Source organism: Malaclemys terrapin, chromosome 4 (genome assembly GCF_027887155.1).
Source record: "Malaclemys terrapin pileata isolate rMalTer1 chromosome 4, rMalTer1.hap1, whole genome shotgun sequence".
NCBI lineage: Eukaryota > Metazoa > Chordata > Testudines > Emydidae > Malaclemys > Malaclemys terrapin.
Window position 1 is genome coordinate 93677532 of NC_071508.1, and position 26536 is coordinate 93704067.

The 26536-nt window shown below is 45.0% G+C and overlaps 2 protein-coding genes and 1 non-coding gene across 4 annotated transcripts in view; 1 reads left to right on the forward strand and 2 right to left on the reverse strand.

Moving 5' to 3' along the window:
• KNL1 (kinetochore scaffold 1) overlaps positions 1-3949 on the reverse strand; it is a 49830-nt gene extending 45881 nt beyond the window's left edge. For both annotated transcript variants that reach the window (XM_054028736.1, XM_054028735.1), the window contains exons 1-2: positions 3835-3949; positions 254-308 (exon numbers count right to left, since the gene is read on the reverse strand). In XM_054028736.1, the coding sequence (XP_053884711.1) occupies positions 254-288 (35 nt within the window). In that variant the 5' untranslated portion in view covers positions 289-308; positions 3835-3949. The remainder of the gene's footprint in view (positions 1-253; positions 309-3834) is intronic.
• A 344-nt stretch (positions 3950-4293) lies between these two features.
• TRNAS-GCU (transfer RNA serine (anticodon GCU)) lies at positions 4294-4375 on the forward strand. Its single transcript has one exon. It is a non-coding gene; the product is annotated as a tRNA-Ser (tRNA).
• Positions 4376-15177: 10802 nt separating this feature from the next.
• RPUSD2 (RNA pseudouridine synthase domain containing 2) lies at positions 15178-25229 on the reverse strand. Its single transcript, XM_054027795.1, has 3 exons — positions 24375-25229; positions 22264-22560; positions 15178-17239 (listed from the first exon to the last, which is right to left on the reverse strand). The coding sequence occupies exons 1-3, from the start codon at positions 24858-24860 to the stop codon at positions 16409-16411; spliced, it is 1614 nt and encodes a 537-aa protein (XP_053883770.1). The 5' UTR covers positions 24861-25229; the 3' UTR covers positions 15178-16408.
• Positions 25230-26536: the final 1307 nt, after the last annotated feature.

Sequence of the window (26536 nt, forward strand, 5' to 3'; positions counted from 1 at the left end):
CTGTACCCCAGAGTTCAGAGTGGGGAGGGAACCCTAACACACCTCAAAAAACATACTGCTATGAAATATTTGTAGAACTTTCCCTTATTGTACCAATGAAGCTCCCTCTGTCCTTTGGATTTAATGGAGATGTTAGCGACTCTGGGGACAGCTGCTGTGTGTAGGGCCAAGGACAGGAAATAATTCATCTTTATCCACTAAAACAAAACAACGTATGGCACCTTAAAATTCTCAGCTGGAAGCTTCCACTTACTTTTCCTCATTTGATTCCGAATAAATCCTGTCCATTTCTGAAGGCCGTGCTTTTCCTGTAACAAACAATCAACATTAAAATCCAAAAAACAGCTAAGAGTCAAAGCAATAGGGAAATCACATTAAGCCTCAGCCTGCGCCGCTTTCCGCAGCCCCTATTGGCCTGGAGCAGTGGGAGCCGCAATCAGCCAAACCTGCGGACGCGGCAGGTAAACAAATGGGCCCGGCCCACCAGGGGCTTTCCCTGAACAAGCGGCAGACTGGCTTTGAGAACCACTGCTCTAAAATCAACATGCTTAGCTGGATTTCTTTGAAGTTTGGCATGCCTCAGGAGGTGCAGGGCAGGGTTAGGGATTCAAAAAGTTGGAGTCATTTAAGCTAGGAGTTACAGAAGAGTTGAAAAGTTTCTAGGATTTTTTTTTTTTTTTTGCCAGAGCTACAAGTCAAACTATTGATGCAATGTGGATCAAAATTGTCTCATCTGTCAAGTTTTGCCCAAGGTATTGTATGGCATTCACTAAATCTTTGGGGGATCCAAACTGAGAGTAGTATTTAAGAAAATGTACATTTTTACACTGTGCATGTGCCAATACTAGAAAAACAGCTAGAGTTCAATTCCTTGCATTATAAATGCTTAAAACTTGACTTTTGTAAGTGCTCTAGAATCCAAATTCTAGATTGCTTTGAAATTTGGTGTGCCTCAAGAGAGGACAGGGTAGCGTTAGTGATCCAAATTTGGGGTCATTTGACCCAGGGGTTCCTGAATTAAAGCCCCCATCACCAAATGGTTTTCTTTTGCTGCCTTGTACTGTTAAAACTGAGAGGTACTAATAAAAACGTAAGAGCTACCATACCGGGTCAGACCAATGGTCCACCTAGCCCCGTATACAGTCTCCAACAGTAGCTAATACCAAAGTGTCAGGGGGAATGTACAGAACATGGCAATTTTGGAGAGATCCACTCCGCCTTCCTCTCTTGACTTCTGGCAGTCAGAAGTTAAGGGTCACTCCAGGCATGGGGCTACATCCCTGATCATCTTGGCTAATAGCCATTTATGCACCTATCCTCCAGGAACTTGTCTAGTTTCCCCCCCCCCAGTTATATTTTTGGCTATCACAACATCCCATGGCAATAAGTCCCACAGGTTAATTGTGCATTGTGAGAAAAAGTATTTCCTCTAACTCGTAGTAAACCTACTGCCTGTTAATTTCATCAAGGGACCCCTGGTTTTTGTATTGTGAGAAAGGGTAAATAACCTTTCTCTGTTCACTTTTTCCACCCCATTCATGATTTTATAGACCTCTATCATATATCCCCTCAATTATCCCTTTTCTAAGCTGAACAGCCCTAATTTTTTTCAGTCTCTCCTCATATGGAAGCCATTGCATACCCCGATCATCTTTGTTGCCCTTCTCTGAACATTTTCCAGTCCCACATCCTTTTTGAGATGAGGTGACCAGAACTCGACTCAGTATTCAAGGTGTGGGCATACCATGGATTTATATAGTGTCATTGTACTTTGTCTTATTTTCTATCCCTTTCCTAATATCACCCCAACTCTCCTGCACCCCAGCTCTGCCAGTGCCCGCCAACCTCCTGCATTACCAGTTCACCCCAGTCCCCTGCACCTCAAAGCTCTGCCAGTGCATCACAGTCCCCTGCACCCTAAGCTTCCTGCATCCCACAGCCCTGTCAGCACATCCCAACATGGGATGAAAGTTATTAATACGTGTTGGAAGTATATTGATTGGGAAATTGGAGGGTTCATGGCTGACTGGAAATGTGTACTATATGACATAGAAATATTACAAGCTCTGATATCTCAGTGTCTCCCGTATATGGGGTACATCTATTGGACAGAGGTCAGAGAATCTCTCTCTCAAACATAAAACTGGCCTGGCTCAAGAGGTGTGCCAAAGCTGGACTGGTGGGGCACAGGTGATGTATGTTTGGGGTGAAAGGGCAGCTGGCTTAGCATGCTAATTGCAGAACATGATAAGTACAACTACTTAAATAACTACTAACTCCTATCAACAACGTAGCTTATCATGTTTAAAGAAATAGGAAATTCAGTGGCGAAAAACTATGTTAACACAGGGTTAAGGTTGCTTCACAGTAGGTCATCCCTTTGCAGAATGCTGACTTGAGCACAACTCAAACATCTGCAAGCCAGGAAATGTTAAGTTAAGGTTGCCTATGCAACCTTAATTCAGCCCTCTTTCATCTACTCCTGTTAACACACATACTTTCAGTCTGCCAACACCACAGTGGCAGAAACATACAAGCTCTTCACCTCCTTTTACAACCCATTCTCTCTCACCCACAGGATTCCATATAACACTATTAAAGGACAAAAGGGGGGTGGTTCCTCACACCACCATCCCTTTACCCTCCTTGTGAATATTGAGGCACTGCTCAAATTCACACTGGCCCTTGGCACTATAAGATTCAACAGGTGCCAGATCCCGGGATACACTCAAACACTCAGTCAACTCCCCAGAAAGAATACCACGTGTGTACAATTTAAGAACCACTTTATGTCCTTTTACAACTCCTTTATCCTAAAGGTATGTCTACATTTGAGCTGAGAGCTGTGATTCCCAGCTCGCATAGATATACCCATGCTTGCTCTGCTGGAGTTAGCACGCTAAAAACAGCACTGTAGCCAAGGAAGCATGGGTGATGGTTCAAGCTAACATCCCGAGAATGTACTCGGAGTCCAGGTTGGCTTGTGCTGGGAGCTCCCACCCATGCTACCCCAACTATACTGCTATTTTTAGCTATCATTAAAGCATTGGAATTCTCTCCTATTCCACTTCACTGCTGAAAATATCCTTTGTAATAAAGGCCCTATGCCTTGCTACTGACATTCTACTACTACACAATTCTGCTTAGAAATAACGCATACCAACAAAAGTTTCTAGTGTAGATGTGGCCTAAGAAGGGGGAGGAACAAAATATTGGTACAAAATAGCTGTAAAAAACGACTGTCTGTGCTTAAGAACGTTAGCATGCAAATGGTCCCAAAACTTACTAATGGGACAGGCTGCACTGGGGTCCCCCCAAAACTGCTGCTGTTTGGCTGAGAACAGGTTTCGATCAGTGGTGATGTGATGGCCGTGTTCGCAATGGAAAAAGAAGTGTTTTAAAACGGAACGCTTAGCATCTGCAGACCGCTGCGCTGCGCTGCACAGACCTGCATGTGCGGGACCCCGAGATCTCGACTTTCCCCCTAACCCCACTGCGAAGACCTCTTGTAAGAGTTTCAATGAGACAGTTGCCGTCACCTCACGACACACAGAGGAGCGGGAGGCGATCCGCCCTCAGCCCCAGGCCGGGAGAGGGGCCCATCGGCTCCAAGGAGCCCCCGCCCGGTCAGAGACCCTCCCGCCCTACACAGAGCGGCGGCGCGGCGGGTGTCCGAGCGGGTCCCGCAGCCGGTGTCGGGGGGAGCTCTCATGTGACCCGCCCTCCCTGCACGTACCCGAGCCGGGCCCGCGCCCTCCCACCTCTCTCCGCGCCGGCCCCCCGCAGAGCCCGCTCCCGGCCCCTCGGGGGCCGCCGCCATTAAGGACTCCTCACCCTCCGCGGCTCCGCTCCAAATCCAGCCCTCAAGGCACCAACGCCTCCTCGCCGCCGCCGCCGCCGCTTACTCCCGCTGCGCCCATTAGGCTCGGCCGGGGCCGCCGCTTCACTATTCAAACCTAACCGCCTGTTCTTGCGCATGCGCCCTGGGCTCCTGGCAAACCGAACTCCGCAAGTACAATATGGTGGCCCCTACACCCTCTGCCGTACAACGTGGCGGCCACCGAATTTCCGTACAACATGGCAGCCTCCGCTTAGTCAGCTCTATGTACTGCATTACAATGCCTCATCCTAAACTATCTCAGGGCTCTCCGCCCCGGGCCAAAAGCGCGGCTGGGAGGATTGTTCGTTCGTGGTGGGAACCTCTGTATGTGTATACCGTATAGGGAGCCCAAAAACAAGTTAAACCTAGCTGGAGTCCTTTCTTATAGACTACGGGAGGCTCTAGATTTCTGTGACGAGGTGGCCGAGTGGTTAAGGCGATGGACTGCTAATCCATTGTGCTCTGCACGCGTGGGTTCGAATCCCATCCTCGTCGAAAAGTGTTTTTTGTTCTCTTTAATAGATAAATGAAGTGGATGGATTTACATTATTGCTGGCGGGCAGGCAGGGGCGCTTGATTATTTAGCAGCGAGCCTAACATCCCCGACAGGTTCATTAATCTCAGTCACAGTCTCCTATCAGGGCGCTGAGTGACTATAAAGTGATGGGGAGCTCGCCAGAGACAGTTCATTCCTCCTCAGCTGAAAGGCAGTTTGCTGCCCAAGCAGCTCGGTAGGGCGGACGTGTGCTGCCTTCCCTCCCACCCAGGCGGCCCAAGCTGCCCTGTTCTAGGGGGAGAAGGAGGCTGCTCTGTTCTAGGCGGGACACGCGGGCTGCCTCGTTACAGAGGGAAGATCTGATCCGCGCTGTTACAGGGGAGCGCTCCGCCTTTCTTCTTCTAAGGCGGAATAATCCGAACCGCTCTCTAGTATATAGGGGAAATATCTGCCCTGTTTTCTTATAGGGAACATTTCAGATCTCCTTCATGGGGCGGCGGGGTGGGGACGACACATCTGGACTACTGAATTATGGGAGACAGCCCACTTGCTCTTTGTTAGGGGGGGGCACTTGTCCTTTTTTGTTACTGGGAAATACGGTATCTGGGCTGCCCCTCTGCTGTAGGCAAGCAACACTTCCTTAGTTACAGAAGAACATCTGGGCAGCTCGTTGTTACAGAATAGCTTCTTTCCTGTGGCAGGAAAGACACTGTGCTTCTCACTGTGGTGGGGGGAACATCTGTATGCTTCTCTCTGCTGTGTGCTGGTCTGGCCCAACCGCCCAGACCTGAAGAAGAGCTCTGTGCACTCAAAAGCTTGTCTCTTTCACCAACAGAAGTTGGTTCAATAAAAGATATGACTTCACCCATCTTGTCACTCTAATGTCCTGGGAACAACAGGGCTACAACAACACTGCAGACAAGAGTGGACTAGGGAGGCATCTGGGCTAACTTTGGGGAGACATATGGAGTCCCCTTTGATATTGGAGCTAACAAATGGGCTTTCCTCTGTTATTAGGATAACCTGAAACTCCCTGCTATGGTGGTTGCGGTATTTGCTTCACTCACCCTGTGATAAAGAACAAAAACTAGGTTTGTTCCTGTAGTGGGAGTAACCTCCCTGGCCTGAACTATCCACTTTCCCAGGGAGCAAGGAATAACATCTGGGCTTCTTGCAAAGGGGACTTTTGACCTCTGTCACTGAGGTGAGAAGGTGCATCTTGGCTGTCCCCTGATGGTAATAGGGATTTATCTGGATTTCCCTATTTTAACAAGCTGAACTGAGCTGCTTTCTGTTATAGGTAAGCTTGGAAGAGTTAGATTTTTCATTGGTAAATGTCAGTAAATGTTGATTTCACCATACACACACAAACTGATGAAAATTATTTCTATCAGTAATAATCAAAATTTACAGATAAGTAAAGTAAGAAAAATTCTGCCTCAGAACTTATTAGAGTTTGATTTAAGGATATTTACTTTGTAGATTTTTGACATGTGACATTGACAATTTTTGTTTTAATGGGTGGAAAGCTTTAACTTTTGATTCTCAACATCAACTGTCATTAAATAATTATTGACTGATCCCATTATGTTACACCTCTCATAATTTCCTGCAGCTGTGAAAATTTAAACTGATAAAAAAAATGCTTAAAAATAAACATAGATATTATCCATCAAAACTATATTTAAAAAATTGAATTCTGCCAAGCCTAGTTATAGCAGATGGACATCTGTGCTTCCTTATAGTAGAAAGTAATAGCTGAACTTTCATGAACATTTCCTGTGTCTATGTGTTTCACACTAACACGTATGCCTATCCTCCCAGCTACATGCTTTAAAGGTGATTAACAAGGGCGGGGGGCAGGGGAAAGACTTATCCCCTATTCTAGTTCTTATTTTTAAAGGCCAACAAAGTTCCCTGGAAAAAAGAAAAAGAAAAAAAAAGTTTTTCGCCCTGTTTTTTTGTATTAAGAGGTCCATTTCCTGTCTAGAGTGGAAGACTACAAGCCAGTGAAATTGCACAAATCAAGAGAATGAAAACTGAGCAATTGACAGTGGAAGGGATTTTTAGTCAGATTTTTTAAAATGCCAATTTTATTTATTTACAACTGTTTAATATTAGTAACTCATATTTTGGAGAAAGGTTATCTTTGAATTATCAGGTCAGGTGAGAAGCAGCACACATTGCCCTGGTTATTAATCCAGACAAAACTAAGTCTCTGGCCGTTACCGTCAAGCATCCTCCAACTCCAGATTACAACCAGCTCACTGTTAACCTGTCCAGATGGGACACTCGGCAGGTGGCAATTGTACAATACTTAGGAAGCATCATAGACAATGCTGAAGGAGGCTAGAGAGAGGTGGCCACTCATATAGCAGCAACTGCTGCTTTGTTTCGAGCCCTTCAGTAGCCTCTCTGGTGATGTTGTGACATGAAGCTTGCTATGAATCTTCAGCTCTACAGTCGCAGTTATACCAACTCTGTTGTATGGCAGTGAAATGCGTGCACTAAGGTAGGGTGAAGAGCAGTTGATTGGCATTTTTGATTCTCATCATCTCTATAAACTGTTCCATATTAAGTGGAAGGACAAGATCAAAAATGAGAATATTTGTAGCCAAACCCACCAACCACCTCCATCAGCACTGATTCCGTTTCAGCAGCTTTCTGGATACAGACATAGTATTAGGATGGAAGATCAACAAATTATAAAGCATATTTACTAAGGAAAGTTGCGGCATGGACAGTGATTATATGGTTACCAAAAGCTTTGGTGACATGATAAGATTACCAATGATGGACAAAGACTGAATATCCAGCCAGACTATCTTAAGGTCCTAACTAAAGATTGATTGGAGTGGTGCTCGATCTGCAAGGAAGCTATGTCCCTTTGGGATTTGCTTTGGTAGTGATGATAAGGATGATTGATGATGTCTTTGCTAAAAGTTTCAACCTCCCTCACCCCTTCAATGAATGTTTGAGAGCTCGCAATAAATATCACAGAGATCTCCCAGAGGCCTTTCAGGAAACCAGAAAAGACAACAGTCTTGATATTTCCACAGCAAAATAGAAGCAGGAAAACAAACTGATTCAGTCTTCTTTTATACATCATAAAGCAGCAAAAACAAAATACAAAAATAAAAACATGGAAATCCAATTAAAAAAAATTCCTTACAGGTTATCTTTAAAGAGCAAAATGCCTTGGAAATCAGATAAACTTATAGATTTGCTTTAGCTATTTTAAAAATATATATATTAAACTGGAAGAGATCAAATTTGTGATAATAATTTATATGTAAATAATACTTTTCATCTGAAGGGTTCCAAAGCACTTTCTAAATTAAGCACATTGAAACACATTAGAGCACAGCAAAAATCAGCTGTACATAAGAATGGCCATAATGAGTCAGACCAGTGGTCCATCTAGCCTAATATCCTGTCTTCTGACAGTGGCCAATGACAGGTGCTTCAAAGGGACAAATAAAACAGGGCAATCATCAAATGATCCATCCCCTGCTGTCCAGTCCAAGCATCTGGCAATCAGATGCTTAAGGACATCCAGAGCATGGAGTTGCATCCCTGACCATCTTGCCTAATAGCTGTTGGTAGCCCTATCCTCCATGAACTTTTCTAATTCTTTTTTGAACCCAGATATAGTTTTTGCCTTCACAGCATCCCCTGGCTATGAGTTCCAGAAGTTGACTGTGTGCTGTGGGAAGAAGTACTTCCTTTTGTTTGTTTTAAACCTGCTGCCTATTAATTTTATTGGGTGATCCCTGGTTTTTGTGTTATATGAAGGGGTAAATAACACTTCTTCTCACCATTCATGATTTTATAGACCTCTGTCATATTCCCCCTCAGTCATCTCTTTTCCAAGATGAATAACCCCAGTCTTTTTAATTTCTCCTCATACAGAAGCTATTCCATACCCTTAATCAGTTTTGGTGCCCTTCTCTGTACCTTTTCAATGTCTAATATATCTTTATTTTTGAGAAGGGGCAATCAGAACTGTACACAGTATTCAAGATGTGGGTATACTTTGCATTTATATAGTGTCATTATATTTTCTGTTTTATCTACCCATTTCCTAATTGCTCCTAACATTGTTAGCTTTTTTGATTGCCTCTGCACCTTGAGCAGATGTTTTCAGAGAACTATTCACAATGACTCCAAGATCTCGTTCTTAAGTGGCAATAGCTAATTTAGACCCCATAATTTTGTATATATAGTTGGGATTATGTTTTACAATGTGCATTACTTAGCATTTATCAGCATTGAATTTCACCTACCATTTTGTTGCCCAGTCACCTAGTTTGGTGAGATCCCTTTGTAATTTCACAGTCAACTTTGGACTTAACTATCCTGAATAATTTTGTATCATCTGCAAACTTTGCCACCTCCCTGTTTACTTCTTTTTCTAGAAGCTGTCTTCAACTAGACCAAGTGGACATATTTATGACCAAAGGAAAGCAGAATCCTTAGGAATACTCAAAGCAGTTACTTAAGACAACAGATTCATCTGTTGGGGGTGCAGGTTTCATAGCTTTTTAGAAAGCACTTCATACGCCTCTGAAAGGCAGTGACATTTACGGTGGAGGATTTGCAAAGACACACAAAAGCCTTTAATGGTGAGACCAAACTAAGTAAAAGGGATTGATATTCAGGATGTCTTTACATCTTTAATTTATCCCACTGTGGCAAAACAGCCTTCCTATCCTGTACTCATCCTGCCGAGACAAGAATTGTGTGGGCTGGAGGGAAGCCCACACAGCTGCTAAGGGAAGGAGTATCAGTCCGCTGAAGTTTGGGATTTGGGAGTTGATTATAAACTTGTTTCTTTTGATGTTCATTTCTGTCATGTTCCCCTTGCAAATTAGTCTCTTTGTATCGTCAACAAAATGAAGTGATGTTTATTCACTTTCCTGAGTGTGTTGGCTGGCCCAAGGTCATAAAGTGCACCCTACAAATAATCGTGAAAACTAAGCTGTATTGGGATCAAAGTACCTAGAAAGCAATTGCTCTCTGCTATTGCAGGTACTGCAGGCTCCTAGAGCAAGCCCCTCTTGAGTCTATTCTTGCAGTCCTACACTCCAGGCAGCCTTTGCCAGGTTAAGTTGACCCAGCTATCTCACTTAGGTGTATGAAAAATCCACAGCCAGTGAAGTCAGTGCTAGGTCGACAGAAGAATTCTTCCTTCAATCTATCCACCACCTCTTGGGGAGGTGGATTAACTCCAGCGATGGGAGAAACCCTCCTGTCGCTGCAGTGAAGAGCTGAAGAGCTACAAGAGTGCAGCTACAGTGCTGCTGTAGCATTTTCACTGTAGCCCCATACAAGTAGTCCTATTGACCTCAGTGAAGTTATTCATTTGGGTAAGGCTTGCAAGGTCAGGGGCTCAGGCAAATTGCTTCCAATCCCTTTAATAAAATGACATGGAGACCATTTTTTTTGGTTCCAAATGCTTATTTATTGGAACTAGTCCAGTCTATCCTGAAATGAAGCAGATTTTAAAACAAATTATTGTATGCAAGAAAGCAAATTGGCTCCTTCTGTCCTTTCAATCTATCATTAGATTGCTTTTTCAAAAGTGAACGTAAGAGTGGCCATGCTGGCTGAGACCAATGGGCCACCATCACCAGATAAAGAAACTCATCTTGAGATGGTTAAAGAAAACTTAGTTCAATAGCATTCTGTCTAGCAAGAAATCACTTATCAATTGTTGTGGTTGTGAAATCCTCATTTCTTTGTTTGTATGAGCTCTGTCTGTTTCTTTGATTGTTTCTGTCTGTTACATAATTAATTTTGCTAGGTGTAAATCAATTAAGGTGATGGGGTATGATTGGTTAAAGGATTGTTTCACAGTATGTTAGGATTGGTTAGAAAATTGTTTAGTAAAGTGATTGGTTAAGGTACAGCTAAGCAAGACTCAAGTTTCACTATATAAACTGTGATCTAAAAGGAAGTTTTTTGGAACCAACTCCAGGACACAGCCCCAAGATCAGAGCTGCCAGACCTCAAACACCATACCAACCACACCATACAGAAGCTAGAGTCCCCAGATGACCTGATCCTAATTGTCCGTCAAGAAAAGTTCATCTGCCTTATTGGGAGTAGTGAGCATTGTGTGCTTAGCTTGAGTATTTTGTTTTGGTAACTGTTAATAGAGGTTAAATAGGATATTACTGTGTAAGGCTCTTTCACCCATAAAAGACCCCACAAACCCAGAGTGTAAAGTTAGGCCCTGAGCCCACAGATGGGTAAGAGTGGGTGCCTAAATTACTAGGGTTACACCTGAGCCCTAGGAACAAGGTAAGGGTGGCTGCCCTAGAGCGTAAGATTATGCCTGAGCTCTAGGAACAGGGAAGGGGGTGTGTGCCTAAATTAAGAGGATTACGCCTTAAGCCCTAGGAACTGGGTAAAGGTGGGTGCCCCTAGAGTGTGCGAGTAACAGAATTTTGTGCAAGTAACACTTCTTTGTATCTTTTCTAGTTCTAATACATCTCTTTTTAGATGAAATATGCAGTTAATGAAACAGAAGGGCTCCCCTGAGGCAATTCTGTTCCATGGCTTAAAAACATAATTACAACTGTTTACAGTACCTTTAGGTGCATAGTGTAATGGTAGATTTGAAAAGTTGTTAACCGTACTAAAAATCCTGATGGAAGTTAGAGAAAGAAAATAATCTCTCTCGGCCAATTCTCGATAGCTTTATCTATGCAAACAGGCACCTCGGCAGGTTGATGAGTTAGTAAGGTAAGCAAGATAGGACTACATATATCTCAGACACATTTTAGGGATTCACTCTATCATCTTCTTGCTTCCCAGCCCTTGATGCATTTTCTGGGTCAGGTGTACTAAAGCAAAGCTCCCTAAGAGAGCTGCCAGCAGGGGCTATTGCTGTGTTACTCCTGGAGGAATTCTGTACCAAAAAATAAGAAATTATGTGCACAATATTTTAAAATTCTGAATATTTTAGGTCAATATAGCACAATATAATCACACCAGTTTCAATTATTTTGGTAATTTATTTCAAAATACCTGTCAGCAAGTATGTCTGTAACAATACAGACAACAAAAAAGATTCAGGACATGTTTTTTGACAAATAGATTCCTTATTAGGCATATTAATACAGAACTGAGTAATTCATTCAAACTACAATACAGAACCATATTTCCTGCACCCCTCAGAAGCAGTGCAAAGGCTTGGGGGAATCAGGGGTAATGGAGAAGCTGAGGGAGAGGGAAGCAATTGTTGGAAAGGAGTCTGGGTGTGAACTTGAGAGGGTTGTTGGACATGGTTGGGAAAAGTATGGACCCCATTTTTGGGGGGTGGAGGAGGCAGGGAGGGATTGTTAGGGAGCTTCCCCCATGCAGACCCTGGCTGACCCCAGCCTCCCCCATTCAGGCACATCTGCCCATCCCCATGTGTCCCTGCACTCCGTCCCCCATCCCTATGTATCTCTGTGCCCCAACTCACCCATCTCCCTTCCTCCATGTAGCACCACACACCCCCAGCCAGCCCTCTCCCCCATCCTATTGTAGCCCTGCACCCCCTGCCCCTCATCCCCATTTGTCCCTGCACTCCTTCCCCCATCCTTATGTGTCTCTGTGCCTTCTGGTGTGTGGCCATCACTCTACAGGTCCTAGTTCATTACTGGGATTCCTATGAACTACAGCAACAAAATAATAAGTGGTGATTTGCATGTAAAGGTAACCAGCCTCTATCTAGTCCATTGACCCAGGAAACAAGGGATGTATTTGCCCTCAGCAGCCCCCAAGCTAGAAACTGCTGACTGACAGCGCATGATGCCAAGCTAGCATGCTGGCCAAGTCCATTCTTTGGAACCCACCCAAAAAGCCTTATCCACATTAAGACCAAAGCCGGTAGCATTCACATCACATACACAAACATCACAATTAGCCCCCCTTGTTGTCAGTTTGGCATAAAGGGCCAGGAATGAATGGGTCACAAGAGACTGACTAGCCAGCAGCCTCTTCAGATCATGGTTAAGGCACATTAGCGAGTGGGCGAGAAGCCCATACTGTTGTTGTCATTGCTGTACCTGTTCTGTGGAGAGAGAGAGAGAGAGAGAACGAACTTCAATCTCAACATTCTTCCCTTTCCCCAAGCAGCATATCCACCTACATGAAACATGCACAGAATCACTCCATCACCAAGGCCCTCTACCCCATGGTTTTAGCGGAGAATTTTTTCCCCCCCTTGAACCAGTCATAGAGCAGGGTTTATGGTAAACAGGTTGACATCTTTAATTACACCACCTTGTAATTGCCTTTGGTATGTTCAATTATCTTTATAAAGGAAACAGCAAATTTGTGCAGAGTCCAATCTATCTGCATACAAATTACAATGCACACACAATGTAATGTAGGCAGCAGCTTTTAACTCAAATAAAACAATGAATTGCAATGCTCACAGGGAGGATGCTTGAATAATAAACCTTAACTTCCCACCGTTCAAGTTGTTTTGGGGCCAATAATCACAATCAGTTTCTCTATCAGCAACGGGATACATTAGACAATGTTGTGGTGTATTAAGGCCTTAATAGTAACGGTTAAGCATGGCCAGAGAAAAATGAAGCTGAGACACAGCACTTAAAACATTTGGACTTACTCCTTCCCCAACATTTTCCACAAGAGGCTTTTCAGCCTTCCGTTGGCCACACAGGAACATAAATTACCTCCACACTTTAGCATTATAAGGGATTTGCTTCCTGTGGTAGTCCTCTTACAGAAGAGATAGAGAAGACAGCAGAATTAAACTGGGGACTACAGTTGGCTGAAATTTGGAATTTCCAGGTCATGGGAAATTTCAACGTTCAAAATTCCCCATGAACTGGAGATTCTGAAAAATCATGTTTCAGAAACACCAAAACAGTGTTTTCAAAATGAAATAGGCAGGGGGTACTGGAACAATTTTTAAAGGGGGGGGGGGGGTGCTGAGAGCCATTAAACCTAATGGTAAACCCTGTATATAACGGAAACCATTTCAAGGTCCGAGGTGCGATATCACTCTTAGTTCCAGCACCTGTGGAAATAGCTCCCGGGTAGTTACTTAGTGAAACTGAAATAATTCATGTCAGTTTCACTACTTCCCTCCACTAAATCGCAGCTATCAAACAGTCATTTTCAAGGCTACCATTCAGTCATGAGCAGCTGCCAGGGATTCCATGGTCCACTAGCCCCATGGCAACCTGGCCACATGGATGGCCCAGGGCTGGCAACCCTAGGGCTACCAAATTCCCACACCAGCTGGCTCCCCAAGCTAATAGAATATAGGCATCTGGGGTGCAAGTTGACTGGGGAGTCTGGCTCAGTGGCAGACAGCCTGGAAGCCCCAACTGGAGATGGGGCTCTCTGAACTTCCAAGCTCCCTATGGTACTGGGAGTCCAGCTCCTGAGAGCAACAACTTGAGGCAGGGCTGCCCTTCCCTCATCAGGAAACATGGAAACCCTGAGAGCTCCAGCTGGAGCTTTCATGGCTTCCAGGCTCAAGCTCAAAATTAATTTCTTCAAAGGGCGGACAGAAGGGTTTACCTAGATTTATAGAACAGCACTTTGTTCTTTACCATCAGCTTTATGCAGTGATCCACCAAGGATTTTTGGGGGGGGGGGGGGGGGAATATATTTATTTATTTAAAATGCTGCAGGGTGGGTTGGTTTTTTTGGTGTGTGCATGCACTCTCAGCAACTCTGGTCTGTATTTATTCAAGAGGCAGAATGATAAATTCAACACATTCTTCAATGTGTCAGTCCGCAAAGTTAAACCAGAGTTAAAAAAAAAAAAAAACTTCCCCTGCTGTTACACTAATCTTTTATTTTGCAGAATGGGGCAATGTGACAAACTAGATGGTAAATCATGGAGCCTCTGTACTTCTCCCCCACACACTATAGCCACAGAATAATAAAGAAAGCAAGTAGCATTAACACACGTAAATTACTAGGTAAAGTGGCAGTTGTGCAGTTTCTTACTTTAAGTCACCTTTGTATTTCACACGGTCAAGATTATGAATACTGAAGAAACCCTCTTTGAAGATATGGCTCGTTTGGGCAAATAGAAGATTAGATGCGAATGTTCACAGTTAGTCTGTAAGCCTTATTAGGGCAGGGGCTATCTTCTTATTAAGTGTGGGCAATGCATACCACGGTAAGACTCTGGTCAAGGCCTCTAAGTGCTGCTGTAATAATCAAAGGACATGCATGTTGTTCAAACAAAGCACTCGGTAGTGAGAGAGGATTTTTGTTTGGCGAAGATCCACACACTCTTTTCTATTCTAGATGCACTCTTGGCATCCTTGGAGTAAGCCGATAACATTCTAGACTTCCTAATGTCAGACAGAAAATTTACCAGCAATGCACTGGCTTGTACATGTTTGGATTTACTGTCCAATGCAGGGCAAGTACAAAGGAGCTAGCACACATCTACCAACATAAGCATTATCGTTTAAGGTTGGGATGGAAAAATCCACTTTGCCATGGCAAATAGGAAATGTCCCGGTGAGTAAACCACTGTCCTTCCCTTAAAAAAACAAAACAAAAAACCCACGCAAGGTTAACTCTTTGTATATCCTAAAGTCTCTCTCTCTTTCTCTCTCTCACACACACACAGATGGAGTGCTCTAATACTTGAAATGCCTCAGCTGTGGGTTAGAACTTTCAGAACAAGCTGCAGCAAAGTGAAAACTAACCTAAGTATTTTCAGTTTTACTTTTACTATTCAGAACCCTGTAGCTTGTTGGTATCACTGCTGCAATCAGGTGTTTCATTCTGCAGCAGCTCACAAAGTCTCTGAGTCTGCAGAGGCAGATACTGAAGCTCCTTCTACTGAGGCTGGGAGCTGTAAAATGAAGGCTAGGATAGTAGAAACACCCCTGCTTAGAACAACCAAAAAGCCAAAAGAAGGTGGAGTAGAACTGTCCTTGAAACAGCAAGCCCCTGCCACCTTCCATCTCAGACTTAGCTTTCTGGCTATTATGTATTTGTTAAGCTTTCTAAGCCCAGTGTGAGAGTACATGGAAAGGGGTGGTCAAGATATGTTAGAAAAGATATGCACAGTACAAGATGTACAGTATAGAGCGTAATGGGGGTTAAGTAATAAGGAGAGAAACTATATGGGAGGAGGTAGAAAATATAGGGAAAGGAAACAAGAGACTGGTTAAAGTATGTAGAGATTGTTTTGGATGGGAGTACCTACAGATATGGACTCATTAACAGCAAAACATACCATTTCTTTGGGCTACTGAATTTTTAGTTGGAGCAGTATGCGTGTCCAAGGAATTTTGCAAAGCTGATTTAAGGACAGACCGTGCTCCATGCTAGAACAGAAGGAAGGAAGTTGGAAACACACAGGAGGATGGAAATGTCTTATTGACAAGAACTGCACAAGGCAACAGAAACCCAAATAAAATGAATGAAGATTAACCTGGCAGGAAAAGAACCAGCCTGCACAGTGCCTTGGTATGAACAAAACTAAGAACATAACTGAAATTGATCTGGGTGTGACACCTGAAGTATTTTAGATTGACTAACATGTCACTAACTCTTACCCAGAAAGACAAGGGAGTTAGATAACTGACATACAGGAAAAGAGCCAAGATGCTGATTGTCTTAGTTGTATGCATTTAGTAAGCAACCGCATTCAATTTGTGAACAAGGATGCAACCCAAACACCGTGTGGTGAGAAGAGGAAGCAATTGTTCCAAGCTTCCCACCTTTGAGTAGTATTTTTTACCCATCACTGTTACTATCTTAAAGGAAAACAGTTAAGGTGTCTTGGATTAACCATCTCTCCCTTCAGTAGCTGTCAGCAGGTTCATTGTTAGGAAACAGTTCTCAAGACTAATCAGGAAGAACTCTTCCCACCTCCTCAAAATTCACAAGCAATCCACGCACAACACAATATATAATGATGTAAGATCGCAGTAGCTCCAATGAGATATTTTTACCACACATAAGTTCAGGACTTTACCAAATACTTTCCTTCCAACAAAACTAAAATGAAACAAGAGTCTCAGTATCTATTCTTGGCTCTCATCCCAGTCCTCTAGAGCCCAGTCTGGCATCTTGGAATTGTATTCAAACTCTGCTCCCTTGTAGCGTAAGGCATGCAGGTACATCACCAGCTCCCTAGGAGATGGGTCCTGCCTTACTATTTTACACTCTTCACACAGAGGGTCCTTTTCTTCTGTATGTCCAGCCTGATTCCCACTTGAACTAGCTCCTTCAGGGTTTGCTCCAGCTGGATTCCCACTTGAACTAGCTCCTTCAGGGTTTGCTTCATGTGTTTCTGGTCTGGTATCAGAATTTGGTGAACAAGCCAGTATTTCAGCTTCTTTCTGATCCTTAGAGACCTCAGTTCTGCAGGAGTCTGCGCTTATGGACGTAATCTCAACTGGCTTAGTACAGTAACCTGAACGATCACATTCTTCACTTCCCACAATAGGCTTCAGGTCCTCCTCTGAAATGTCCAAGATGCTCAAACTCTGTTTGGAACGATGTTCTTCCACTAAAGCCCTGAGAAGCTCCTCATTGGTTTTATTAATCTCACCACCCTTACCCTTAGTAGGACCCCAGGCCTCCATATTGTAGATGGGGTCATTAATAATCGGATATCCCAGGAATTGCAAATGGACCCGGATCTGGTGGGTGCGACCCGTGTATGGAAAACACTTGACCACACTGGTCTTGCCATTATAACTAAGCCTTTGGAAGGCAGTTTTACAGGATTTGCCTTTGGGGTCCACACGACACACCCCCACTTTGTAAGAAACAATCAGGATGGGTTCCTCACAGGTCACTTCATTTTCTGGAAACTCCCCAAGCACGCGGCAGACGTACTCCTTTTCTAGCTACAGGGGGAAGACAGAGTGAACGTCAGAAACACATCAATCCAGACTCAATGTAAATCTCTCTCGAGCTCCAACTACATTAAGCTTAATACGAACCATTCCTGCCCTCCCCTTCACTTACAGATATGTGGGGAAGTTCAGACATTTCAGTTATAGGATTGCAGATAAACAGGAGAAGCAAACAAGCGTCTCAAGTGTACCTCATTATATAGTGAAGTCTTCTATTTAGACCTACAATGGCTTCTGTCCCACTCAGGTGTACTTTATTAATGGAGTTTGATAGTTGAAATGTTGAATTACGAAGTTAAGTCCTAGGAAACTATTTTAACAACATTAAACCCAAATTTATGTCAAGATTTATTCTCAGATTTTTGTTGTCCCCCCTTACTTTTGGGCCCTTGCTGCAAATCTTAAAAGCCAGAGTCCCATAATTGGGATTGGCAGGTTGCGGGTGTGACACCTTGTACCCCATGTTCAGCACTTTTATATGGTTATGATATATTTTGTACAAAGTATGCCTTGTGAGGTATCATTTGAAAACTCAATCTACTGAACAACACTGTCCTGTAAAAATCTGTGCATCAACATTGTATATGGAGCTCTGAGATTTTACTATAGGATTGTTACTGAAATACGCTGTAGTTCTGGGTAATGCCCGCAGACCATTTTCTCAAAGACAAAGACATCACCTAGGTGCTAAAAGGCCATTACCTGCTTAATCGGAGATATACCAGCATGAGCACTGTAAACAAGAAATTTATAATTCACCTGAAGGTCAGTTGGCAGTTCACATACGCCATGAAACTGCCTGACACCATGACACAGCAAAGACTTTTCCGGTGCAAAGGGTCAGAGTATAAGAAGGGAGAAAAAATGCCTCTATATACCTCTCCTCTCCCATCTTTACTCATAGAAGATCACTTGAAAGACAGAAGGTGCATCACTAAACTAAGGCAAGCTGGGGTACTGGAACAATTTTTATAGTGGGGATGCTGAGAGTCACTGAACCAAGCTGTTAACCCTGTATATAACATAAACCACTTCAACATAAGAATGGCCATACTGGGTCAGACCAAAGGTTCATCTAGACCAGTATCCTGTCTTTTGACAAGTGCCAACTCCCGGTGCCCCAGAGGGAACAGAACAGGTAATCATCAAGTGATCCATCCCCTGTCGCCCATTCCCAGCTTCTGGCAAACAGAGGCTAGGGACACCATCCCTCCCCATTCTGGCTAATAGCCATTGATGGACTTATCCTCCATGAACTTATCTAGTTCTTTTTAAAACCCTGTTATAGTCTTGGCCTTCACAACATCCTCTGACAATGAGTTCCATAGATGGACTGTGCGTTGTGTGAAAAAATACTTCCTTTTGATTGTTTTAAACCTACTGCCTATTCATTTCATTTGGTGACCCCTAGTTCTTGTGTTAGGAGGAGTAAAGAACACTTCCTTATTTATTTTCTCCACACCAGTAATGATTTTTTATAGACCTCTATCATATCCCTCTTAGTTGTCTTTTTCCAAGCTGAAAAGTCCCAGTCTTATTAATCTCTCCTCATATGGAAGCCATGCCATACCCCTAATCATTTCTGTTGCCCTTTTCTGAATCTTTTCCAATTCCAATATATCTTTTTTGAGATGGGGCAACCACATCTGCAAGCATTCTTCAAGATGTGGGCATACTATGGATTTCTATTATCTATCCCTTTCTTAATGACACTCGGTTCACTTTGTTGACTGCTGCTGCACATTAAGTGGATATTTTCAGAGAAACATCCCCCAGTTCCAGCACCTATGAGTTTAAATGGTCCTGGCCTAGAGGTTTTTCCAGCCAGTACAGACTACTGAAAGTTTTTGGGTGACAGAAACTTTTTGCTTTAAACTTATTAATCTTGGAAAAGCTTAGGAATTTGCTTGCATGTTTATCTTTTTTCTTCTTTTGTAACCAACTCTGACTTTTATGCCTTATTACTTGTAAATGACTTAAAATTAGGGCTATCAAACTATTAAAAAAATAATCACAATTAATCGCAAGATTTAAAAATAGTTGCATATTAATTGCAGTTTTAATTGCACTGTTAAACAATAACAGAATACCAATTTAATTTATTATAAATATTTGTGGATGTTTTCCTACATTTTCAAATATATTGATTTCAATTACAATACACAAAACAAAGCATACAGTACTCTATTTTTGAGTACAAATATTTGCACTGTAAAAAAAATAGTTTTTCAATTCACCTCATACAAGTACTGTCGTGCAATCTCTATCGTGAAAATGCAACTTAAAGGTAGAATTATTATTTTTTGTTTTTACATAACTGCACTCAAAAACAACAATGTAAAATTTTAGAGTCCACAAGTTGAAGCATGAAGGGCATACGAATGTTTAGCATACCTGGTACGCAAATACCTTGTAATGCTGAATAGAACAGTGCCATGCAAAAGTCTGTTCTTACTTTCAAGTGACACTGTAAATAAGAAGGGGGCAGCATTATCTCCCGTAAATATAAACAAACGTTTTTGTCTTGAGCGATTGGCTGAACAAGTAGGACTGAATGGACTAGTATGAGGTGAATTGAAAATTACCATCTCTTATCTTTTTTTACAGTGCAAATATTTGTAATAAAAAATAATATAAAGTGAGCACTGTACACTTTGTGTTCTGTGTTATAACTGAAATCAATATATTTGAAAATGTAGAAAAACATCCAAAAGATAATAAATTTAAATTGTTATTCTATTATTGTTTAACAGTGTGATTAAAATTGCGATTAATCATGACTTTTTAAAAATCTAATTAATTTGTTTTGCATTAATCTCATGTATTAACTGAAATCAATAGACAGCCCTACTTAAAATCTAAAACAAGTTTATTAACTAAAGAAAGATACTGTTTTATCTAAACCAGTGTGTTTGGTTGAAGTGTTTGGAAAGTCTCCACTTGAGACAACAAAGGCTGATGCATATTCATTACCCTTTGTAGGAATGACGGACTAATTTATGAACTTGTACGATCCAGTGGGCTACTGAAGGTACAAGGCTCAGACTCAGGGATATGCGGATGTTGCCCTGTATCTATTTATGGATGGCAGGACACATCATTCATGTACTCAGCTGAGAGAGACTTTGCATGCTGGTGGCTGTGAGTGATCAGAACCTGGAGAGGTTTGCTGTTCACTAGCAAAGCAATGTAAAAGGCATCCCAGGCTGGAGAGCTAAGGGGCCATAGCAGTTCAGCATGCACCCTGGGGAATGTCACAACAGGCTATTGCACAGAATATTAACAAGATAATTTGAGTCCTTCAAAACTGAAATAGGGTTTTATTAAAACATCATAGAATCATAGAATATCAAGGTTGGAAGGGACCTCAAGAGGTCATCTAGTCCAACCCCCTGCTCAAAGCAGGACCAATTCCCAACTAAACCATCCCAGCCAGGGCTTTGTCAAGCCGGGCCTTAAAAATCTCCAAGGAAGGAGACTCCACCACCTCCCTAGGTAACGCATTCCAGTGTTTCACCACCCTCCTAGTGAAATAGTTTTTCCTAATATCCAACCTGGACCTCCCCCACTGCAACTTGAGACCATTGCTCCTTGTTCTGTCATCTGCCACCACTGAGAACAGCCAAGCTCCATCCTCTTTGGAACCCCCCTTCAGGTAGTTGAAGGCTGCTATCAAATCCCCCCTCATTCTTCTCTTCTGGAGACTAAACAATCCCAGTTCCCTCAGCCTCTCCTCATAAGTCATGTGCTCCAGACCCCGAATCATTTTTGTTGCCCTCCGTTGGATTCTTTCCAATTTTTCCACATCCTTCTTGTAGTGTGGGGCCCAAAACTGGACACAGTATTCCAGATGAGGCCTCACCAATGTCGAATAAAGGGGAACGATCACATTCCTCGATCTGCTGGCAATGCCCCTACTTATACAGCCCAAAATGCCATTAGCCTTCTTGGCAACAAGAGCACACTGTTGACTCATATCCAGCTTCTCGTCCACTGTGACCCCTAGGTCCTTTTCTGCAGAACTGCTACCTAGCCATTCGGTCCCTAGTCTGTAGCAGTGCATGGGATTCTTCCGTCCTAAGTGCAGGACTCTGCACTTGTCCTTGTTGAACCTCACTAGGTTTTTTTGGCCCAATCCTCTAATTTGTCTAGGTCCCTCTGTATCCGATCCCTACCCTCTAGTGTATCTACCACGCCTCCTAGTTTAGTGTCATCTGCAAACTTGCTGAGAGTGCAGTCCACACCATCCTCCAGATCATTAATAAAGATATTAAACAAAACCGGCCCCAGGACCGACCCTTAGGGCACTCCGTTTGAAACTGGCTGCCAACTAGACATGGAGCCATTGATCACTACCCATTGAGCCCGACGATCTAGCCAGCTTTCTATCCACCTTACAGTCCATTCATCCAGCCCATACTTCTTTAACTTGGCGGCAAGAATACTGCGGGAGACCGTATCAAAAGCTTTGCTAAAGTCAAGGAATAACATATCCACTGCTTTCCCCTCATCCACAGAGCCAGTTATCTCATCATAGAAGGCAATTAGATTAGTCAGGCACGACTTCCCCTTCGTGAATCCATGCTGACTGTTCCTGATCACTTTCCTCTCCTCTAAATGATTCATAATTGATTCCTTGAGGACCTGCTCCATCAATATCCTCTCAATTATTGTCTCTCAAACTACCACACTTATCCACTATACAACCTACTGAGGCACCCAAATTCTGCTCCGTGGAGCACCACATTAGCATCTTACCAAGAGCACAAGGGGTGCATGTAATTTGCACCTGTCTTCATCTTAAAGAAAAAGCTCTAACCTACTGAGACCACAGGCCCTAAAATGCAATGCCCCTAGACACAAGCTGTATTTATGCATTAAAAATTAAAGCAGCCACAGGCTGCAATGTAAACTTTGGGACTTGTGTTTGGCCAACAGCCTGTACTCGGACCAAACCTGCTTCAGGAGCTCTTTAAAGATGCACTTTGAAAATCACTTAAGTCCTCAGCCCTCACCTGTCTCTGCCGAATTTGCTCATCAATCCTCTTAGACACTTCTGCAGTCTTGGCAAATATAAGCACACCAGAAGTCATGCGATCAAGCCGGTGAATAGTGTGCAACTCCTTCAAGTTATGCTCTTTGCCCAAGATGAAGATGACTGTGTTGTGTCGAAATCTGCCGCATGGGTGTACAGGTAAAGATGAGGGTTTGTCCACGACAACCACCTCATCATTCTCTACCAAGATCCGGATAGGCTGAGCAGTGACTGGAGGCTCATGGCGATGCATTGTATTCCTCAGAAAATCGTTATTCTACAAGCAAAACAGATTATTAGAATAGATATGATTTCCCCAAATATCCTCGATCTGTGAGAAATAAGGGATAGAAAACACATGTCCAGAATAACGTGGGATCCAACATTAAGAAACCAGCTAAAAATACAGTGGAACCCTGCTATAACGCAATCATTGGGGTCCAATCGCGGTAAATGCGGGGTCGCGTTATAGCGGGGTTCCACTGTACTTGTGTTCAGCTTCCGTGCCCTGGCTAGGGGGAGGGAGGGAGTGGGGAGAGAGAGAAGGGGGGTGGCCAGGGCTTCCTTCAGCTGGGGCGCTGGCCACTCAGCCCCTCCTGCCACCAGGGCCCGATTCCTGGGGCAACACTTGGGATTGCTGGCTGGGGTAGGGAGGGAGGGACACTGGGCTGGCTGCGCTCCGGCCGGGAGAGCGGGGCCGCGGGACGGCCACTGGGCTGCCACGCTCCGGCCGGGGCCGCGGGGCTGCCGCGCTCTGGCCGGTGCTTTGTCCGGGGGAGCGGGGCCCCCAAAGATGACCGCCACCGGCCTGCCGTGCCGACTGCCAGGAGGGCTCCGCGTCACTCTGCAGCCCGCTCCCAGCAGGGCGCTCCCCTCCTCCGCGCTGCCGCTCACTACATCAGTCGGCGGGGAGGGAAGGACGCGGGTTAGAGCGGGCCCTGGTTGGGACAGAGGTGAGAACCCCAGGGGCGTGCCAGGGCTGCAGGGAGAGTCGCTCCTGCTGCAGCCGCTGGGGCATGGATCCCAAACGCCCTGCGCCTGCTGCAGCCGCCGGGGCCAGACTCGCCCCGCGTTATAAACGAATTCACGTTATCACGGGGCGCGTTACAGCGGGGTTCCAGTGTATACTGGAAAATAGGAATGTATTCTAATCATTAAGCATACTGATTTACCAAATCCTATCTCAAACAATGTTCCCATGCCTAGTATTTCTTAGGAAGGGGGAAAGACTCATAATGGAAAAGGCCACTTGTGTGCAATGCTGCTTGAGGGAAGATAAATTCTTTCCTGGCTCCTGCAGGTGAACTGCCTATGCCCTGAAATTTTAACTAATACAGCTTCAAATACCATCATTAAGTTACATCCAGCACTTCTGGTTTAAAGTCACACTTTAAGTTATACTGAAAAGCATCTCCATGCAGAGAAAGCCTTACTCCACGCTCCTCAGATAAAGGACTAGATCTTCCTGTAGGTTTGTACTGCATATAGCTTCGGGTCCTACCACAATACAAAACAATAATTATGTTTAAATGTGGTTGTGGCCAAAAGATATTACATTATTTTCTTTTCCCATATGAATGGAAGAACAAAAAACCATCACGACATACTAGAGAACTAGGTTTTCTTTATGTAGGCTATTCTCCCCACTTCAGGTCACCACAAATTAGCTACACACATTTCAAAATATTGTTTTAATTAGCAGTTTTTTGTAGTCTAGACTGGGGGCTTGCGCTCTAGCGTTGGGAAACAGGACGCCCCTTCCTCCACACACACAGCCAGGCAATGAACCCGCAACTGCAGTAACTGTTGTAGGGGAGCCAGCGGTCCAGAGGGGAGGGCTGCTCCCGACTGAGGCAGAGCGGCCAGCTGGGGCCATGGGGGTAGCAGGAAGGAGAGTGAGAAGATGAGGGTCCGGGTGGGGCAAGGGGCGCTGCACGCGGGAAGGGATCTCTCTCCCCAAGGGTGGGGAACATGTTCCTGAGATTACCAAATCGATGCCCCCCCCCCCGAGACATAAGCCCCCGCCGGTGCCAAGCCGCGGTAAGGGAACCCGTGGTCTGGTACAGGCGGGCGGGGGCGCCTGGGACCTGCCTTGAGCACGATGCCGAGGTCCCGCACGGGCTGCTCGTTGAGGCGCAGGCGGCCGGCGCTGGCCGCGGCCCGGTAGTATTCGATGGGCTGGGCGCGGAACTCGGTGCTGAAGACGTGCAGCAGGCTCTTGCCCACCCAGCGGCCCTTGCAGTAGGTCTGGAAGTCGAAGTGGTAGGGCCGCACCTTGCGCAGCCCGCCCTCGAAGTAGTAGTGGGTCTCGGCGAAGTGCGTCTCGCTGAAGCTCACGCCGGGGTTGCGCTTCCCCGGGGGCGGCACGTAGCGCTCGCCGCGGCCCGGCCGCTTCTCCTCCCCGGCCAGCAGCCGCCGTCTCTTGGCCGCAGGGGGCGCGTCCCCCGCCTCGAGGCTCCCCGGGCCAGGCTCTTCCATGCAGCCGCCCCCGGGCGCTAGCGCGGCGAGCGACCAGCGGACTCTCGGGCCAGCGAGGAGCAGCCACGGCTCTGGAGTCCCCACCAGCCTCGCCCACATGGCTTCGGACGGGGATACCCTGGCGCGTGACCCCCCGCAGTCCAGCCAATCGCCCCAGCCCGCTCACTGTGACGTTTAACACAAGCGACCCGAAACTCCCCGGGCCTAGAGCTAGACACCGCCTCTTTTCCATGGCCGCGCTTGGAGCCGCCGCCGGGTCACGGTGGGAGCGTGGGCGGAGCAGGGCCTGCGCGTCTCCCCTGAGCTCTTCGCCGCCGTGATTTCATGGGCGCAGTTTGCTGGGGCGGGCTGGGTGCCCATGTACGCAGGCACACACGTGCACGCTGAAGCCAGTTTCGTGGGGGGAAAAGAGACCCTGCTGCTGCGGTGACCTGAGCACTCTGCCAGCGGCTGCTGCGGTGATGTGGCTGCACCCGTACTTCCCTGTGCTCCTGCCTCCCCTAGCCCCGTCTCTTCCCCATTAGCCTATACCCCCAGCCCTGCCCCCTCTCACCCCATGGCCACTCAGTTGTAGGTTTGCCAATTTTGCTTAGACATATTCCTAGAGGTTTCAGCACATGACAATCTATAATGAAAAATTAATTTTGAATTCCTGGAGAGTCCATGGCAATCCTGAAGGGTTGGCAACCTAATGTGTATAGGAAACAGGTGGGCACTAGAATACACGAAGCAGCATCCAGCTGCAGAAGTAGCAACCTGGGAGTAGCTGCTGCAACCTGCTCCCCACCCAGCCCTACTGCACCAATAGGGAGCCACTGGGGGTGCAGATGGAGGCAGCATAGCATGGGATGGCTAGAACTCCCCTCCCCCTCAGCTTGGCCCTCACAGAAAATCAGGGGTGGGGAGTAGTATATGACCCCACATGCCCCCCCAAGCTGCTCCTCTGTGGAGGAGAGCAATGTGCCCGTGTACTCCCCCCCCAACTATGCCCATGTGATTTGTATCCTACTCAGTAACCTGTAACACCCACAAACTGCTGCCATGACAACAGCATTGGAAATACAACTATGACATTGTTGGCATAGTTGCTCAGGCAGGATAGACAGGGGGAAAAGAGAGGAGGTGTTGTCTTATACATATTAAAAATGTACACACTTGGATTGAGGTGGAGATGGACACAGGAGACAGAAGTGTTGAGAGTCTCTAGGTTAGGCTAAAAGGGGTAAAAAACAAGGGTGATGTCATGCTAGGAGTCTACTACAGGCCACTTAACTGGGGGGGAAGGCTTTTTTTAAGCAACTAAAAATCATCCAAAGCCCAAGATTTTGTGGTGATGGGGGACTTCAACTATCCAGATAGATGTTGGGAAAATGACAGGGGGGGGGTACAGACTATCCAATAAGTTTTTGGACTGCATTGCAGACAACTTTTTATTTCAGAAGGTTGAAAAAGCTACTAGGGGGAAGCTGTTCTAGGTTTGATTTTAACAAATAGGAAGGAACTTGAGAATTTGAAAGTGGAAGGCAGCTTGGGTGAAAGTGATCATGAAATCAGAGTTCACAATTCTAAGGAAGGGTAGAAGGGAGAACAGCAAAATAGAGACAATGGATTTCAGGAAGGCGGATTTTGATAAGCTCAGAGAGCTGATAGGTAAGGTCCCATGGGACTCAAGACTGAGGAGAAAAACAACTGAGGAGAGTTGGCAGTATTTCAAAGGGACACTATTAAGGGCCAAAAAGCAAGCTATTCCACTAAGTAGGAAAGATAGAAAATGT